The following is an 18725-nucleotide window of genomic DNA, read 5'->3' as shown; positions in this document are numbered from 1 at the left end:
ATATGTAGAGCAGCCACATGGTCCACTATACATACATTTACTAAGCATTACTGCGTAGATGTACATTCAAAACAGCAGGCAGCTGTAGGACAGGCTGTTCTCAAAACGCTTTTTCAGACTGCTGCAGCTGGCACGGGCAGCCGCCGCTAATGGAGGGACTGCTATATAATCTATGCACAGATATGAATTCAGCAGCCCACATGCCTCGAACCGAATATGCTACTTACCAGTATGCATCTGTTCTTGGCATGTAGGGCTGCTGACATTCATATCGCCCACCCTCCTCCCCGGCGCCTGTAGTGGCTGCAGCACTCAGACTTACTGTATAACATGGTCATCACTTACTGTATCTACTCCATCACTGCCACAATGGTGAAAAACAATCTAAGGATGGAGAGGATGCCCATTCGCACTGTAGTCCAGGGGAGGAGCCACCTATCTCGTGATACTTCGAAAACTCTTCCAGGACAACAATGTGCAATCATCCGGACCCAACACTAGGCGGCGATCTATGCACAGATATGAATGTCAGCAGCCCTACATGCCAAGAACAGATGCATACTGGTAAGTAGCATATTCGATTTAAGTTGTTTAATAAACTCAGACTTTCAAGTGTTACTGTACTGTAAGCTAATTTGTTTTTGGTTTATATATTTTTGTAATTCAATAGTGAAGCAATTGTAGATAATTATGATAAAGATTTACTTATTTATGTAGTGACCTATATACATGTTAACCATAGAATAATATACCCATGAGTAATATGTACATTTGTTAGGCAGAACAAACGAATATCTATATATTTATAAACCTAATTATTGTACACATTTATACAAAGGAATGCACATGAAGGGACACACATAGTCCGAATAAATGCTTCTATACCCAGGGATCTGCTGTATATTTAAGGATGGTGGTTATGTGGAGAATAGCCAACTCTGGAGTAGTTATGCCTCTCATTTGACTGTCCCTTCTCACGCCAGCTTCACTGTGGGTCTCACACGAGAACGTTAGACGGAGCCGCAGACCTCCCTATCCTTATGTAGGTCTCATTGCGACTTTTAAGTACGAGTTGGAGTCTCCGCTTTTGTCTGATTTAAATTCTCCATTGAGAGCTCTCAGAAGCCGAAGGGATGGAGCCCCAGGATGATTTGCAATGTCCCACAACAACCAGCCGGCACGTGTTTCGTCACAAGGAAACTGTCCCGTGACTCCTCAGGGCTGTATGGCTTTGTTGAAAAGGTGGATGAGGTCCCGTAGAACCCGTGATAATTCCGACCCGGTTATGGGTTCCAGGAGAAGTTCAGGTGAGTGGTGCCCCTTCTCTGGTGCCTTGCGAGGCCGTCAAAGAGAGGAAGTCCTATGTTACTTGAGGTGTCGTCACGGCGAGTACGTCGTGCTGCGGGTGGGCGTGGAAGCCTGGGTGTACCGTGTGAGGAGTCCTCCAGGATAGCGGGGGAGCGAGAGGGCGGGTACGCCTGTAGTTGCCGCTGGGGAGGTTGAGAGACACTGGATCCGTTTGCGTCTTCCAGCTTCCACGCCCACCCGCAGCACGACTTACTCGCCGTGACGACACCTCAAGTAACATAGGACTTCTTCTCTTTGACGGCCTCGCAAGGCACCAGAGCAGGGGCACCACTCACCTGAGGTTCTCCTGGCACCCATAACCGGGTCGGAATTATCACCGGTTCTACGCGACCTCACCCCCCTTTTCAGCAACGCCATGCAGCCCTGAAGAGTCACGGGACAGTTTCCTTGTGACGAAACACGTGTCGGCTGGTTGTTTGATTCCATTCTGTTGTTGCTTTATTAAATAACCGTGAACATTACACTGATGTCTACCACAGCAATTTCGATCTAAACAAGACTACCATGCTATTATTATACCCCCACCACGTGTGCCCAGGACTGTGTTTACAAGACTGTTGTGGGTTCTTTGACTCACACATCAACGAGGGTTATTGGGTAATTCCCCCGACCTGGCAGCACCGTACACACTCTGAGCATAATCCACATACCGCGTACTAGTCTGAGCGCCAATCTTCCTGGTTATACTAAAAACCCCACCTCTAGATATCAATGTCCCACAGCAGCCTGTTCTGCCTCAATTCTTGTGCTGTACAGCAATGTCACGGAGAACGCAGAAGCATACAGCGCGCTTCAGAGACTCTGAATATTGCTCTGTTCTACTTGCCTGCATCTGCCGTCACCTGGGCAGACGCAGCTGGAGATGGGGGTCAAGGACTCGGCTCACACCAACCAAATTCGGATTGAAATGTTGCAGTGTTTTCTATCGACAAAGAAAAGTGCTGCTAGTCCTAGTTCGGTGAGTACTGGGGGCAGTCTGTGAGTCATCAGTCTTTATAAGAAAAGGCAGGATGCTTCTCTTTCAGAGCTGCAGAGAGGGTTGGTGACGAAGGTTTCACAAACTAGACGGACCTTGGTATAGGATTAAGGTATGTGGCCAAGCCCATTGTGTTTTTCCATCTTCGCCACCAGAGTTTGCGGCATGTACTTCTGGTGATCAAGAGTGGGTATAGCATGCACTGCATCACCCGACTGTGTTAATTCTATAGTTCTTTCACCTCCCACCAAAAAGAGGCAGTGAGAGTAAATCCCTGGATCAGCGCTTGTCTATTTTACCTCAGCTCTACTCCTGTTACATTTGTCTCCAGCATCTCCGGCGACCCTGGGAAATATGTTGGAAACTTCACCGATTCCTCTAAAAGTAATCGCGCTTGGATTTACTGTCACATCTTCATACGATCATTGCATCTTTGGCATATGGCATCTTCCATCGCTCATTCTTTTTCAAATATTCTAGAATATAGCTTTTGGACAAAGATCTAACGTTTACGAAAGCATCTGCTTGTGTGCAAAGCTTGCCATTCCCGTCACCCACCACTTCTGAATCCTTGAAATTCCTTTCCACTTAATTTTTCCCAACTTTGCCCTCCAAGATCTTCAGTCGTGCATCAGTTCTTGGAGCAGACCTAGCAGACACGGATTCATTCTGAAATACCCTCCCTAAAATATATTAATAGTGTTTTATACTGTTCTGTACTAACCAATCTAGATCATTCTTCTGTAGCTAGAGCCAGTCTCCTCTTTGGTAGACCAGAGGTTCAAGAAACTAAAATCAAGCGAAAAACTTCATTTGTCAATGCGTTGTTTGAGCGAGACAGAAGCCATTTACTATGCATCCTGATTGCATTAAGGAAGTTTGTCTCCTTTAGAAACCAAAGTGCAGCTTTTGAGCTGATAAGATAATTTACACAAGCTGCGCCTTCTGTGGCCTGCATTATTGATACATATAGAATTTCAGTAGATAAGGGTCGCCATGGACGTTCAATGCTTGCTTCTCTACCAAGTCTGGACTCTCAGCCCAGTGTGCAAATTGTACACTTTTATAGTTCTTTTCCACAAGTGTGTCCCAGTTAAGAAAAGTATTTGTATGATTCTTTTTTTTTTTTTTGTACAGTAGTAGGTGGAGAGTGGATCACCATAGATTTTTAAAAACTAATACTTACCTTTGGCCAGATTTTAATAACCATAAATGAGGAGCCGAAGGGGCTTCTTTCTCCTTAAAAAAATAAGTAAGTGCGGAGTGTAGGTTCTTTAATCTGTTTGTACACCGGTTATAATGTCCTTGTGCTTTTCTTCTATACCTGTGTCCAGCTAGCGTCTTATTGCTACAGCAACAAATGATGAACGGAATGCTGAGTAAATCAAACATTCACCCCATTCAAGAGACCTGGGTTAAATCCATTGTTCTTTTGCTCACTACACCATCGCAGTTTGGGCCCATCGATGTGCAAATCCGTCTTGACCCTGCTCCTCATGGGAACAGTCCAGCCCAAACTGCCAGGCCAGGTCCTCCCTGGACTGGAAACGAGTATCCTGGGACCGGTTTCGTGATTTCACCTCATCAGCCAGGCTAGCTTGAATCCAGCAGCCCAGCAAGAAAGGGACCCATGTCTGGGTATGCCATTCCCACTTAGGGTATAAAGTGCTACAGCAACAAATGATGGACTGAATGCTGAGTAAATCAAATGTTCACCTCAACTGGTGTGGTGTAGTGAGGAAAAGAACAATGGATTTATCCCAGATCTCTTGATTGGTGGTGAATGTTTGATTTACTCGGTGTTTCGTCCATCATTTGTTGCTGCAGCACTTTTCGTCCTAAGTGGGATGGGTATGTCCAGATGTGGGTCCTTAGCTCGCTGTGAAACTGGATTCAAGCTAGCCTACCTGATGAGGGGTAATACCCTGAAACCAGTCCTAGGATGCTTTTTTCCAGTCCATGGTAGTTCAGGCTGGACTGTACCCATGAAGAGCAGGTTCAAGCATGATTTGCATTTGGCTGGGTCCAAACTGCGGAGGCATAGTGGGCAAAAAAGATGGATTAAACCTAGATCTCTTGACTGGGAGTGGATGTTTGATTTATTCAGCATGCCATCCATCATTTGTTGCTGCAGCACACAGCTAGCTTCTTAGTCATTAACAATTTGATTTCTAAAATATTTTCGTCCTTTTTTTTTTAACAGAATGTGAAATTTTTAATAGGAGTTTTGCACCAGAGCAGAGGGTTCCCTACTCACTGTGTAAAATACATCCACGGCTGACTGATGCCTGCTATAGTTGAGGCTTCCTGAATGTGCTGCATGTTGTTACTTCTGAGATGGATAGCGACTTCAAAGATTATATCTCGCTTTACAGCACATATCCAGAGTTGGGATTGGAGGCACATGTACCAAAAAAGGACCTCCATGGAGCATGAATTTGGCTGTAAAAAGTATTTACCAGCATACTTACATCCTGTAATATAGCTTAACATTCTCCAGAGAGAATAACATCCTCCCTTTCCCAAACTGCCATTAATTTGCTGCTTCTCCTCCTCCCGTCAAGTAAACGGCTACTCCCTGCTCCTCACCTCTGGAAAGTGCATGATCGATACTTGCTCTTTATTTCCATGCATAGCAGCTGTTGCCTCCCATTTCTCACAGACTGGCATCGGCTCTGTTCCTCTCCCTGACAAAGCTGCTTTTTCTCCAGTAGGCTCCCTTTTCGGAGACTCTGTGAAAGTGCGCTTGGTGACATAGGGGCTACCACCTGCCTACTTCTATCGCCTGAGCACTGTTACTCTCCAATAGGAAGCAGTGTTAGATGGATTACATTTCCGTATGCAGTTACTTCTTGCCAACAGTTGCAGGATGGCATTTTGTGTTTCTAGCACTCTACCACCACTCTTTATTACCTAGGGGCATGGGTAATGGTAGGAAAATCTTTCAATTTGTGGAGGGAGACATGCAGTTCAGGATTGATGGTGGCTGCATTGCAGATACTTCTATCATCCAGAAGGCCAGACTCCTTCATACATGAGATGAGTGACTGTGCAGAACTATCGCACAATGGTTGGAAAAAGGTAACAGTTATGCAGCAAAGCCTATAACGGAATGCAAACTCTGTCTCAAATTTCACCGACTGAATTAAAGTTTTAGTGTGGCGGAAAACTCCTACAGCCGTATCTCCCATAGTGTGATGGTGAGTAGCTCCTACTACACTATGGCCGAGCCCATGGTTACTGGCTTTTGCAGTGCTATCTCCCATAACTGTCTCAAATTAACTAGCTCCTACAGGACTGTAGATTGTCTCAAAGCTACTGGCTCTTGCAGCACTACTCCGATAGGCCATCTCATGATGACTAGCTCTTTCAGCACGGTCTCACCATAGACTCATGGTGACTAGCTTCTGCAGTGCTATCTTCCATAGATAACTCACATTTACCTGCATCTACAGCACTACAGATCATATTGTGGCGACCAGCTGCTACAGCGCTATTTCCAGTAGACGATCTCATGATGACTAGCTCCTGAAGCACTGGCTCCCATAGATCATCTGACGGCAAATAGCTCCTTCAGGACTACAATCCATTGATCAGGTGACTGGCTGCCGTAGAAATACAATCCGTGGATCCGGTGACTGGCTCCTTCAGCACTACAATCCATGGATCAGGTGACTGGCTCGTTCAGCACTACAATCCATGGATCAGGTGACTGGCTCCTTCAGCACTACAATCCATAGATCAGGTGACTGGCTCCTTCAGCACTACAATCCATAGATCCGGTGACTGGCTCCCGTAGAAATACAATCCGTGGATCCGGTGACTGGCTCCTTTAGCACTACAATCCATAGATCTGGTGACTGGCTCCTTCAGGGATACAATCCATAGATCAGGTGACTGGCTCCTTCAGCACTACAATCCATTGATCAAGTGACTGGCTCCCGTAGAAATACAATCCGTGGATCCGGTGACTGGCTCCTTCAGCACTACCATCCATGGATACGGTGACTGGCTCGTTTAGCACTACAATCCATGGATCAGGTGACCGGCTCCTTCAGCACTACAATCCATAGATCAGGTGACTGGCTCCTTCAGCACTACAATACATGGATCAGGTGACTGGCTCCTTCAGCACTACAATCCATGGATCAGGTGACTGGCTCCTTCAGCGCTACAATCCATGGATCAGGTGACTGGCTCATTCAGCACTACAATCCATGGATCAGGTGACTGGCTCCTTCAGCACTACAATCCATACATCAGGAGACTGCCTCCTTCAGCACTACAATCCATACATCAGGAGACTGCCTCCTTCAGCACTACAATCCATAGATCAGGTGACTGCCTCCTTCAGCACTACAATCCATAGATCTGGTGACTGGCTCCTTCACCACTACAATCCATGGATCCGGTGACTGGCTTGTTCAGCACTACAATCCATGGATCAGGTGACTGGCTCCTTCAGCACTACAATCCATGGATCAGGTGACTGGCTCCTTCACCACTACAATCCATGGATCCGGTGACTGGCTCCTTCAGCTCTACAATCCATAGATCAGGTGACTGGCTCCTGTAGAAATACAATCCATGGATTCGGTGACTGGCTCCTGTAGAAATACAATCCATGGATCAGGTGACTGGCTCCTTCAGGAATACAATCCATACATCAGGAGACTGCCTCCTTCAGCACTACAATCCATGGATCCGGTGACTGGCTCCTTCAGCACTACAATCCATGGATCAGGTGACTGGCTCCTTCAGCACTACAATCCATGGATCAGGTGACTGGCTCCTTCAGCGCTACAATCCATGGATCAGGTGACTGGCTCCTTCAGGAATACAATCCATACATCAGGAGACTGCCTCCTTCAGCACTACAATCCATGGATCCGGTGACTGGCTCCTTCATGGATCAGGTGACTGGCTCCTTCAGCACTACAATCCATAGATCAGGTGACTGGCTCCTTCAGCACTACAATCCATGGATCCGGTGACTGGCTCCTGTAGAAATACAATCCGTGGATCAGGTGACTGGCTCCTTCAGCTCTACAATCCATGGATCAGGTGACTGGCTCCTTCAGGAATACAATCCATAGATCCGGTGCCTGGCTCCTGTAGAAATACAATCCATGGATTCGGTGACTGGCTCCTGTAGAAATACAATCCATAGATCAGGTGACTGGCTCCTTCAGCACTACAATCCATGGATCAGGTGACTGGCTCCCGTAGAAATACAATCCGTGGATCCGGTGACTGGCTGCTTCAGCACTACAATCCATACATCAGGTGACTGGCTCCTTCAGCACTACAATCCATGGATCAGGTGACTGGCTCCTTCATGGATCAGGTGACTGGCTCCTTCAGCAGTACAATCCATACATCAGGTGACTGGCTCCTTCAGCACTACAATCCATGGATCAGGTGACTGGCTCCTTCAGTACTACAATCCATGGATCAGGTGACTGGCTCCTTCAGTAAAACAATCCATAGATCCGGTGACTGGCTTGTTCAGCACTACAATCCATGGATCCGGTGACTGACTCCTTGACTATCTCACTATAGGCCCATGGTGACCAGCTCCTGCAGCACCGCCTCCCCACTGTGCCTCCAGATCCGCCTCCCCACTGTGCCTCCAGATCCGCCTCCCCACTGCGCCTCCAGACCCGCCTCCCCATAGCACTATCCATGGTGACTAGCTCTTGCATCAGTGTTATTTTTGATGTCTCCTCCTTGTATCATTTGTCGTTCTCCAGGATTGGATCTTTCATAGATTCTCCTGCTCGATTGCTCCTTTAGCCATGCTGAGGATCACAGGTACATTGTAAACCGTAGCAGTAAACCCATGCGTTTGTGCAGAACTGTAAGCCACACCCACCTCCAGCCAGTGAGCGGTTGTGCCCTGAGCTCCACTCACCAGAGGACTGCATACTTCATGTCTTCCCTGCTCTTCCTGATCTGCAGTCCCTGGTCCGCTCTGCTGCTGACCTTGCTTTTCGTGCTCAGAAGCTGAGTGTCGTCATCTCAGGGAAGTGGAGAAGAATCCTGGTGTGAAGCTACTCAGGTGGCACAGAAACAGTGTTTGCTGCCACGTGCTTCTCCTGGAGACTACAACGGGGAGGCTTCCCCAGAATACGGTGCTAATGCTTTGATTCGAGTGCCCTCACATTTTACTAATTCCAGGTCACATTTTGCTCTCTAGCAAACGCGAAGAATTATTTATTCGGCCCATATGCTATGTATGGGCTCAAAATACCTACGTATCTATCCGAGATATGTGAAGCTGCAACGTGGCAGCCAGCCAGACCTTGGGGGCATTATTGCCTGCATCTTCAGGCCAGGAGTGATTGGTGCTGCGCCCATGAGCCTTTCTAGCCTCCATCTTTTGAGCATACTGCTTACTGATCACGAGAGGTGGAGAAGCGAGTAACTAAAGGGCCAATGCTGCTTGGTTTGATTGACTCGTATGCAGCCCCTCCTTATACCCTTTGATAAAAATATAATGCCTTACACGCTTGTGCTTTGAAGATCTGCACATGGTGTCCGTCGGGTGAAATGTATTTCAGAACGCCTCCGCCTCATTGGCTGGAGTTTGTCACACATGGTGAGGTGGATTAGGAGCTCATAATAGTGTACCGCATACATTCATGTTTATGCGACTTATGCTTCTGTTCTAAATGTGCCTGGACCCCCAGTCTGGTGACAGAATGGTGATAGCATGTGCTTCTGTGTAAGATACCATTACTGGAGAACTGCGCTTAGAGGCAAGTATATGATGCTATAAGCAATAGGCGTTTCTAAAATATCAGTACATTTACGATACTCTCAATCCTGGCCCCATAGTTCTGTTGTGAAGGCCCTGACCTCAAATTATGTTGCACTAATTCATTAAGTAGTTATGTTCCAAAATAAGTGTTTGTGGCCTCTGCGATGTGGAATAAACTATTTTCAGTTTTTTTTCCATACATTTCTTTTGTATGTAGCCAGTGTAAACCCTCTGCCTTCCTTTTGCCAAACTGGTGCCACGTGAACATATTCCTGCCTTTAGTATTCCTTATCTGTATCTCCCTGAAGCGTCACCCCGTGCTTAACGTAAACCAGTCTCTCTTTTGCTGGTTATTTATGGAGCGCCAGTTCCGGGTCTTGGGGTTGTCACCCGAACTGTGCAACACATTATAAACCAATAAAATACAAAGATGTTAGGGTTCTATTTAGCACGGAAAGTAATCCTCATGGAGGACCTCCGCTGTCCTCAGTTTTTTTTTTTTTTTTTTTTTTTAAACAAAACAACTCTTCTAAACTATCTAGATGCAAATGCTGCAATTAGGAATGCCTGGTCCTTTAAGAAAGGATTGTTGGAAGACTATAGAATTTTGGAAAATATTGCCTGTAAGCAAAAATTCCTGCAAAAAAAGTTTTAGGAAAGATTTTTCCCTCAAACACTATTGGGCTGCGTTTGAAAAGTTTTGAATAAACAGTCTGCAAACTTAAGAAAGGAAGAGCTTTCCACACATTTGATACTTATCCTAGATTTAGAAATGCTCTACTTTTAGGATTTGGAACTAACCCTGGAATTGGGAATGCCCACATCACTGAGACAAGTCTAGGTGAAGATGTAGAGTTACAAATGCTGTTGTGTAGACGTCTATCGCAGTTGCTGTGATCGAAGCGGCAGGTCCTGGTTCATCCATTCTAACTGTGAAAGGTTCCATCTGCCTTCCCAGTATGATATGAGGCCTATTTGTGATGGAAAGTATGACCATCACTCCCCTTTGGTTCAGGCCAGGGAAACCATGCATTCCAATCTGGGTATGGGCTTTGTTTACGTCATCTGTCTTAGGACTCCTGTTTAGTGGCTAAAATGTTGCATGGGTCGAGCACCCTGCCAGTTACTTTTAAAATATGCATGGAAATGTGAATTCCCCTAATTGAAACTGCATTTAGGCCATTCATATTTTGGTCTGTCACACATCCATCTGCCAGAGACTTGGATGAAGGTTTAAGTACTCCATATGCCCTGAGCTGACCAAATCTTGGTCAGTCCCATTAAGAGTTGGTTGAATACCAGGTTAGTTCGACTACAGGGTCATTCATGGCTTGTTTAACAAGAAACTTTAGCTTCGTTTAAAGAGTTCCAAAGGGGCTTTGAGTAGTAGCTGCAAAAACTCTGCCTTCTGCAAAGCACTCTAACTCTTATCTTTGCAGTTTGTGTCCTGTGTGCTCGCCGGCACTTCATTTGTTGCACTGCTGATGTCAATCAAAAAGTGATGGGTCCAATCTTTAAACAAGAAACTGTGCTGATCCAGGGATTGCTGCCTTTTTTTTGGGAGGGTGGTGGGAGGGGGGGTCAGTAAGTATTCAGAATTGGGTGACTTTGCCTGTTTGCAATTTTTCTCTGGGTCACCAGAAATATATATATTAAAGCATATTGGCTAGGACAGCCCTATGAGATAATGTGTTTCGTTTCTGTAGGGGTCCAGGCAAGCCGCATTTAACCAGCATGTTCACAAGCTCTGGTAAGTGGAAGGTTAAACACCCCGGGACTTTTCTTTACCATTTCACAACTTGCCTAAAATGTGGTCTTCAGTCACAGAATGAAGTAGTTCATTTAGCTCCACCAGTAGCATTGTCACAGTGTTCTTTTTTTTTTTTTTCCAGAGATAACTCCAGCTTCCGCAACACAAAGATTGCCCTCTAGGAAAATCAACTTGTTCCGGCCACCTTCCAGAGTTTCCGAGGTGGACAGTAGAGCCGGCAAACCGCCACGTGACCTCGGCGCCGACGACAAATGGAAGCTCAACCCTTCTGTGAGCTCATGGAGCTAATGCTCATCACAAGACTGTCTGCTGCCTAGACTTTAGATCCGAGAATTTGGGCGACTTCCTTACCATGTGCTGTTAGGTCATCTTTTAAAATGGTCTTGAACACACTCAAGTTGCTGCCTGCAGGCAGCTGTTTGGATGAAGTTCTGCGTCGGTCGGAATGCAAGAACTTCTTCTGAAGGAAGTTACATACAGCCTTGGGGTTTTTGAGGAAAAAAATGTATTCTCCTGTACCTTTTGTCAGTCCCTTACTTAAAATGTTGATACCGTTTTTTAAAAATATTTGATGGTAAGTTTGTTTTGGTGGCAAGGCGTTTTTATTGTGCGACTGCAGATCCAGGCCCTTTTGGTAGAGATGACTTGGATCAGCAGGACAAGCAGACTTGGAATGAGATCTAGACTAGCTGAGGGAAGGAATGAGGGTGTGTTTATTGTCGCCATCTTCGTTCAGTGGATTCCCTCTAACTGGTGGGCCAACCCACACTTTTCCTTAGCTGTCGCTTACCTAGAATTGAATGGCCTCAGCTGTTCTGTGGACTGTCAGAATTGCCTCTCTTGGAAAGATGAGACAATGAAACTGGAAACCAAAGCAATCACTATACACTCTTTTCAATCGGAGCATTATGGGTTTAGTCTTGAATACTATAAATAAAATGACATTTCCAAAAAATTTCTGCTCATGCCTTTATTTATGGTTTGGCTTGTTCCGTCGAGTCGGTGGAGGCATCTGAGCTTCCCCACCCCAGCGTCCGTATTGTGCTTTGGTCTTTTCATTATCTGTGCATCTGAACAGCCTTGTGGTGCACATCTGTGTGACTCTGGTTCCATGGCCAGTGTTTCCTGTACTCTGAATGCTGCTGGAGCTTGTAGGGTATGGGGGACTGTTGTGACGTGTGATGACTGGTCCGAAACCAGAGAAAGTCTTCAAGTCCCAAAACATCCACTCGACTGTTCAATGTGTCTGTTCTCTGTTCCCGGATGAGAGGCGCACGGAGACTGCGCCAGCCACCGTTGCACGATAGATGCACTACATTGTGCCATATTTTCCTTGATCAGAAATCCATAATCCCTGTAAGAACCTGTTCCTTTATATAGTGGTTAATGAAAATATGCTGGTTTCTAAGCACGGTAAGAGAAGTTGTTCTTACCAACTAATCAGACCATATTTCATGTCCTATGAAGGACACTGATTTGAAATTGTGACCTACAAATCTCATTCGTTGTCGAAGGTAAACACTGACGTTGCTCATCCCTCTTGTTAGTATGGCTCAGTAGTTTTAAGAAATTGTATTCCATTTTCAGTCTAATAAGCGTGATTAGAAAATAATGTTTCATCAAAGGTTTGACTCTGGGTTTTTTTTTTTTTGTTTAATTGGTTCTTGGGTTTTATTTCTTGTGATTAAAAAAAAATATATATATATATTCCTCTTAAACTATATGCAGTGCAAGAAGCAAGAAATTACTGCTGTGTACTAATTAGTTCTGTTTTCTTGCTTGTTCGCAAGTCCTTTCTCAAGCAAGCAGATGGGTATCTGAATTCACAACCATGCAAGTTTGACTTTGAAAGCAGCAGACCTTCAGGTGAGGCTTGTCCCTGCTGTTGCCCCACTCTTTTACTCTGTTATTCTTTTTTAAAATTAGTTTTTATTTTGAAGATTTGTAAAAGCATAGACATAAGAAATATGCATTGCTGGAGATAATACAGTAATCCACTTCAAATCAACAATGGAAATGAAACGAGACACATCTCTGCCAGCATGAAAAAACATTAACAGGGGGAAGTCCCTCCTGGCATCTCGGTACCACCGAATTAAAAATCCTGCGTAAACGCCGCCATAACTGAAAGAGTGTGATTTTCATTGGGGAAAAAAAAAGAATCCGCGATTCCTCAATAATAGACAGCAGGTCCCACCCGTCACATGCTTTTAAAGGTGGCCTCTGACCTCATAAATTTGCTTTTCAAGTAGTCTAGATGTGTTTAAGCAGCTGTCTCCATGATCTTACGACGCTTGGGCCATTTTAAGTTCTGCTGCTGGGTTGCTTAAAGCAACTTTGGCCGACATTGGTTTGATATGGAGTGCAGCGCAGCGCAGTGCAGGGTTGGTGTATCTGCGCTAGGTAGGTGCATGTCCTTGGGAACAGTATAGTACTGTGCAGTGCATGCATGTTGAATGCATGTGCTGGGTGCATGTGCCTGTGGGTGGTACAAAACATGATGGATGTGCTGCTATGCAGTGCATGGTACATGCACAGCATAGCAACACCTCCATCATGTGTTAGGTGAAAGTGAGCCTGTAAATGGTACACAACATGAAGGATATAGTGCTATGAAGGGTGTCTACATTAAATGCACGTGCATGGGTGTATGTGTGCCTGTGAATTGTACAATACATGGCAGGCTGTGTGTTCTATTTCGGAGACCCAGGCCTGCGTGGTGAAACAGGAGGAGGTAGAGGAATGGTGTTCGTGTGCAGTGAGGAGCCGGCGACTCAATATGTCAGAAGTACCCTGTGAGAAGATTGCTGTGAGGACAGTAGCCCTTGTGCAGTGGTGAGACTGCGACCAGCAAGATATGTGACCTGGTCGGAATTGTTGCAGGAGAAGAGAAGTCGCTGTGGGGACATCAGCACACCTAGACTGGGATGAAGAACTGGTTGCTGCAGAGGCGCAAGCGCTGTGAGGAACTCTACGACTGAGTGCAGCCCACCTGGGCTGCGTGCAGCACACTAAGTTAAGTCGGCTCCTGCCGCATCAGCCCCCAAAGAAGTGGTGCGCTTAAGAACTCCAGTCGATCCTGCAGATGTGGATAAGACTGATTTTGGGCCAGTCTGCCCCAGGGGAATTAGCACTGACCTAATGGAGTCAGTGTAGTTGTTAGCAATTGTCATATCTTCCTTTGTGTTAGCTGTAAAGTAAAATGCTTCTTTTAGCACAAAAGTAAGTATTTGGGTAGACAATCATTTATTGCTGCTGCGTGCATGGTGAGTTGTGAGCCCATTTTCACACCATGTATACAGCCCCCGAGGGAGTCTTAGATACTCGGACCACGCTATTCATGAGGGTCAGGTGCTTATGGGGTACTTTGCCCAGTTGCTTATGGTCCATAGTTGGTCAGGCCCCAGGACATCAAGATTAAAAGGCCCCAAGCCCCTGTGTTGGGCCCTGTAACACCTGTGGCCCTCTGAACTGGGTTCTGACACAAGGTTTTGTTGCAAGTCGATTCAATTGTATCTCAAAACTTCCTTAAGACTGCACAGTGCCAGGCTGTATGTGGTAATTTATCAATCTCGGTAAGGCGTCTAAGGCAGAAAGAAGAAATCTCACATTTAATTAGGCAAAGTCTCTCTCATGTGTAAATTATTTATAGTATTTAAATTGCACCAAGCAAAATCTAGTCGTAACTGTTAAGTGTTCGAGGCATGTGTGCTGTAGATACACATGCTTTGCATACTCCTGCAGTCTAGTGTTGGGTCCAGTTGTTTGCAAGTTGTTTTTCTCCGAAGAAGTCTTTCCTAGTCACAAGGTAAGGTGACTCCTCTTTTCGGTGATAGTGCGCATGGTCATTGACTCCATTGTTAGATTGCTTTTTCCGCCATCCGGTTCGAACGTGTATTGCTGCTCTCCCGTTCAAAACCGCTCTTCGGGTTCCCCTCGACGCACAATCCTCTCTACCCTCAACGGTATTGTTTTGTACGCGTTTCCCACTTCTCCGCGTATCCTTTTGGTCAACAGAATTTACTTTTCGATCGGAAAGCTTTGTGGACGGCCTTCGGGCCTAACCGCGTCGTTTCAGCGCTCCGTCAATGGAATGGTTACCGTTCAAATTCTGCCTTCAGTGCCACGCGAAGTATCCGCTCACTGATTCACACATTGTGTAACTTGTGCATGTCTCCAGAGCACAAAGAAGACTGTGATGCTTGCAGATTATTTTGATCAAAGAAAACTCTTCGCTATCGTCGAGCTTGACGTCAAGAGATGCAGCGTCAAAGCTTCGAACACGCCGGACATCTTCGGTGAAGGCTCCAGTCAAGAAAATCCTGCATGTGAGGGGAGAGGATGTAGCCTTGCGGCGAGAGCAGTCGACCTCGGACCTGGGGAACCGGGTTTGAGTCTCGGCAACGACACTCAACATCCTGTGATTTTGGGCAAAAGAATGAATGTGTCCATCTGTAACAAAACTGGTGCTCATGTAAAGCGCTCCGATGTCTCGGGTCTAGTTCGCGCTAATATAAAACTCTTAAATTCTTTTTAAAAAATGGTGCATCAGCGGCAGAGGAGGAGGAAGCCTTCTCCGTGCAGGACTCTGATTCGTAGTTGGAGATATACCTCGCCGCCAAAGAACTGCAGCAGGGACAAGCAGACATGAATACGCAAGACATAAGGCCCTCACCCCCCCCCCCCCCCCCCCCCCAACTCACCCACAAAAAACAAAGCTTTGTCACCACCTCTACCTTCTGGCCAAGGTCCAGACATGTCTGACGTCCTGCCTCGAGGCCGTTTCCAAAATACCCAGTCCTCTTGATGTTGGCAGAGGATTTCAGGGTACCGTGGATGAGGATATATCCAAGGGTTGAGATGCCCAGACTGTCTCACACAGGACTAAGTTTCCCAGAGTTTGGTTCTATATGCAGGGTCTCCAGCAGGTTTAAATAGCCCTTCATTGAGGAGGACAAGCGGGAGAGCTTCCTCAGTAATAAAAAAACGTAGGATCCACCTTTGGCAGCCTCGGTCATACCTAGATTTAGAACTTTAGAGCATGGAAGTTACACTAGCATGGTTCTGCTATAGAAAGGATCTTGAGGTGGCGGTCAGCAGAGGGAACTGCTGTGGAAGGGGAGGTTTTGAAGTGTATATAAATTAGTATGTGTGAAATTGCTACAATCTTGATGATTTCAGCTCATAAGTGAAAGATTCCTGTGGATAAGGTGGCAGCAGTCAAGCATTGGTGTTCTATTTTTGGCAAAAGGGAGTGCAGGGGTACAAGAGATACACATTCCCAGATATTTAAAGGAGTGTCAGACTATTTGAGTGGACATGTGAGAGCTCCATTTCTGCATCTCGAGATTCATTCAACTGGAAAGTAAAAGACGTTTTATGCAAAGTCTGGAATAGAGTCTGAAATCATTTAGGATTTGCTCTATCGTAGGACCTCAAACAATCCGGTCAGCGTGGGAAAAGGAGCTTGTCCATGTTTCGCAAGACCTTGCCCTCCAAGACAAGCATCAACTGAAATCCCATAAATGTTGTTAAAGTAAGGCTGAAAGGAGACATCCTTGGCGAGTACCCTTACTTATCTAGATGGGAGGAGACCAGTAGCAATTAACTTGTAACCTTGCTGTCCCGTTCGTATATAAGAGTTTGACATAGGCATAGAAGTTGTCATCAAAATTAAGACAACGAAGAGTGAGAAACAGATATCCCCGTAGATCCTAACAAATGCTTTTTCAAAGTCCTCCAGGAATAACGCCAGGGCCTTTGGGAGAGGGCAATGGTTATTTACCCTTCGCAGATTGTGCCTGGTGCATCTTTGTGGCATAAAGCTGCTCTGATTAGGTTTAATCTATGTGTTAATTGTTGTCAGAAGGCTGTTATTGAAAGTTTTAGCAATGATTTTCGATTTGCTATTCACATGATTGGACTATATGAGGCACATTCTGAGGCTAGTCGACCAGGTTTCAATAATACAGCTATAGTGGCTTTGCGGAGATCCTTCGGGAGACCCCCAGCAGATCTTAAGTGGCTTAGAGATTGATGCCAGTGCTCAGGTAGCAAGTATACTAGGGCTTGAAAATATTGCCTGGGAAGCCACTGGGTCTTATGGTCTCTTGTGTGTTTTGAGTTGACCAGTGGCATCAAATGCTTCATCTACTGTGGCTTACTTATCCAGGAAGATAGTCTGTGAGGAAAAAGCAGGATAAAGGGAAGTCTTCATAAACTCCAGAAGGGAGTCATTGGTTCCTGGACCACTCAAATGGTATAGCTGCTGATTAATATTGGTCGAAGAATCGACCAATTGTTTCAGTTTCGGTAACTATGGTGTCCCCACTAGCGCAGATACCTGTAATAAATCTGTCCCTATCGTCTCAGCAGTACAACCAGTGTAATAACTTGCATTTTATATTTTTCATTAATACCACGTTCATAGAACTGGCTTTGGAATGCAGGCTGGGTCACTTTTCCAATACGAAGTAGCAATTGATTGTGCTGCAACCTGCGTCATTTGAGCTTGTGCAAGTTTGCTTCGGAAGGGTCATCTGGGCCCGTAGACACTGTTTCAGGTCAATAATCTGATGGCCTGTAGGTTCTGTCGCTTTAAATGGGTGAAGCTACCGGGCCTTGATTATGTGTGAATAATTTTGCTATGTCCTCTCAGATAGGTTCCCGCACCTCGGTTTTGTCAAGCCACCAGGGATTAAGATGCTACATACCTGTCTGGCCCTTCCAGTCGTAATTTCAACAGGTGCACGGTCTGTGATTCTTAATAAGAAGTGGAGTCACCAGTTCAGTCGCAGATGTGAAAAAGAAGAATTAATCTAGAAAATGATTTGTGTACTTTGGACAAGAAAGTGAATTTCTGTAGGGTATGGTGTATGTGGCATGGCAGAGGCCATGTGCAGACTCAAGAGGCCAGAGGAGTTTGGGATATGCAGGTACAGATGTGAACCCCCCCTGCGGTCAAGCAAAACATCCCTCAGACTATTAAAGACCTCTCCCGTAAGGAATAAGCTCGGGAGGGGTGGGGGCATCCAAGGGGGGTTTAGCCAGGGTTTTTGATGAAGGAACTCCTAGGTAACTAGAGGGGTAGAGAGAGATGCATTGTGAAATGTCAGGGGAAAGTTTGAAATGGTTCCCACAATCCGTTCGTATTATAGCCACACCGCTGGAACTTCACGTAAAGCCAGAATGATAACCTTTGTTGTATATGCATTGAGCATGGAAGTTACATTATGTGCCCATAAGTTGGGTCTCCTGGAGCATCAAAACCTCTAAGCCATAGAGCTTTGTCATTTTTAAAACTGCGCCCCTTTTCATGGGTCTGAAAAGCCACTTGTCGTTCCAGGACAGACCTCGAAGCGGGGCAGTTCGTGATGTTTGAATCTGCCATGGTGGTCTTGTGGAAAGCTTGAAAGGAAGCAATAGGGCGGGTGCATGGGAAGCTAGCGGACGGGTGGACGCGTGTTGCTGTCTGTCCGTCCCCGCCGCATCTCTAGCTTTGTACATCACCTTCCCTACCACTTCTACCCTGATTTCTCTGCTCTGCTCTCTCTGGCTACCTGAGAACGAGGGTAGAGCTGGATGAGGAGGTGGGATGCTGAGGGCCGTTGCGGAGGCCCATTGAATACCCCTCAAGCCTTGCACACCGACAGGGCAATGTCTGAATCCTCATATGGCTCTCCGGGCAGTATCATGTGGCTGCCCCTGTGGCAGGTAGGCCCGTGCTTTCCGTTGGAGCGCTCCTCCCGGCGTAGCAGAGTGACACGACTCTGCAGGATGACTGAAGGCCGGAGTGGGCCACAGGGCCCAGCTGAGGAGAGCTGTCAGAGGAACGGGGGCCTGCCGTT

At 46.1% G+C, this 18725-nt stretch overlaps 1 protein-coding gene across 2 annotated transcripts in view; it reads left to right on the top strand.

Annotated features, from left to right (window-relative positions):
* The window catches only part of LOC146783023 (eukaryotic translation initiation factor 4E type 2-like), a 92642-nt gene extending 80061 nt beyond the window's left edge, over positions 1–12581 (top strand). The window contains exons 7-8 of one of the 2 annotated variants that reach the window (XM_085639224.1): positions 10814–10857; positions 11000–11833. In XM_085639224.1, coding sequence (XP_085495350.1) covers positions 10814–10857; positions 11000–11166 — 211 coding nt within the window. In that variant the 3' untranslated portion in view covers positions 11167–11833. Of the gene's footprint in view, positions 1–10813; positions 10858–10999 lie in introns of both variants that reach the window. The other variant, XM_085639225.1, reaches the window with a different exon arrangement.
* The last annotated feature ends 6144 nt before the right edge of the window (positions 12582–18725 follow it).

This window comes from Triturus cristatus, chromosome 12, assembly GCF_964204655.1.
Source record: "Triturus cristatus chromosome 12, aTriCri1.1, whole genome shotgun sequence".
NCBI classification, from domain to species: Eukaryota; Metazoa; Chordata; class Amphibia; order Caudata; family Salamandridae; genus Triturus; species Triturus cristatus.
Note: the sequence above shows the minus strand (reverse complement) of the source record. Positions and strands in the feature narration are given on the sequence as shown.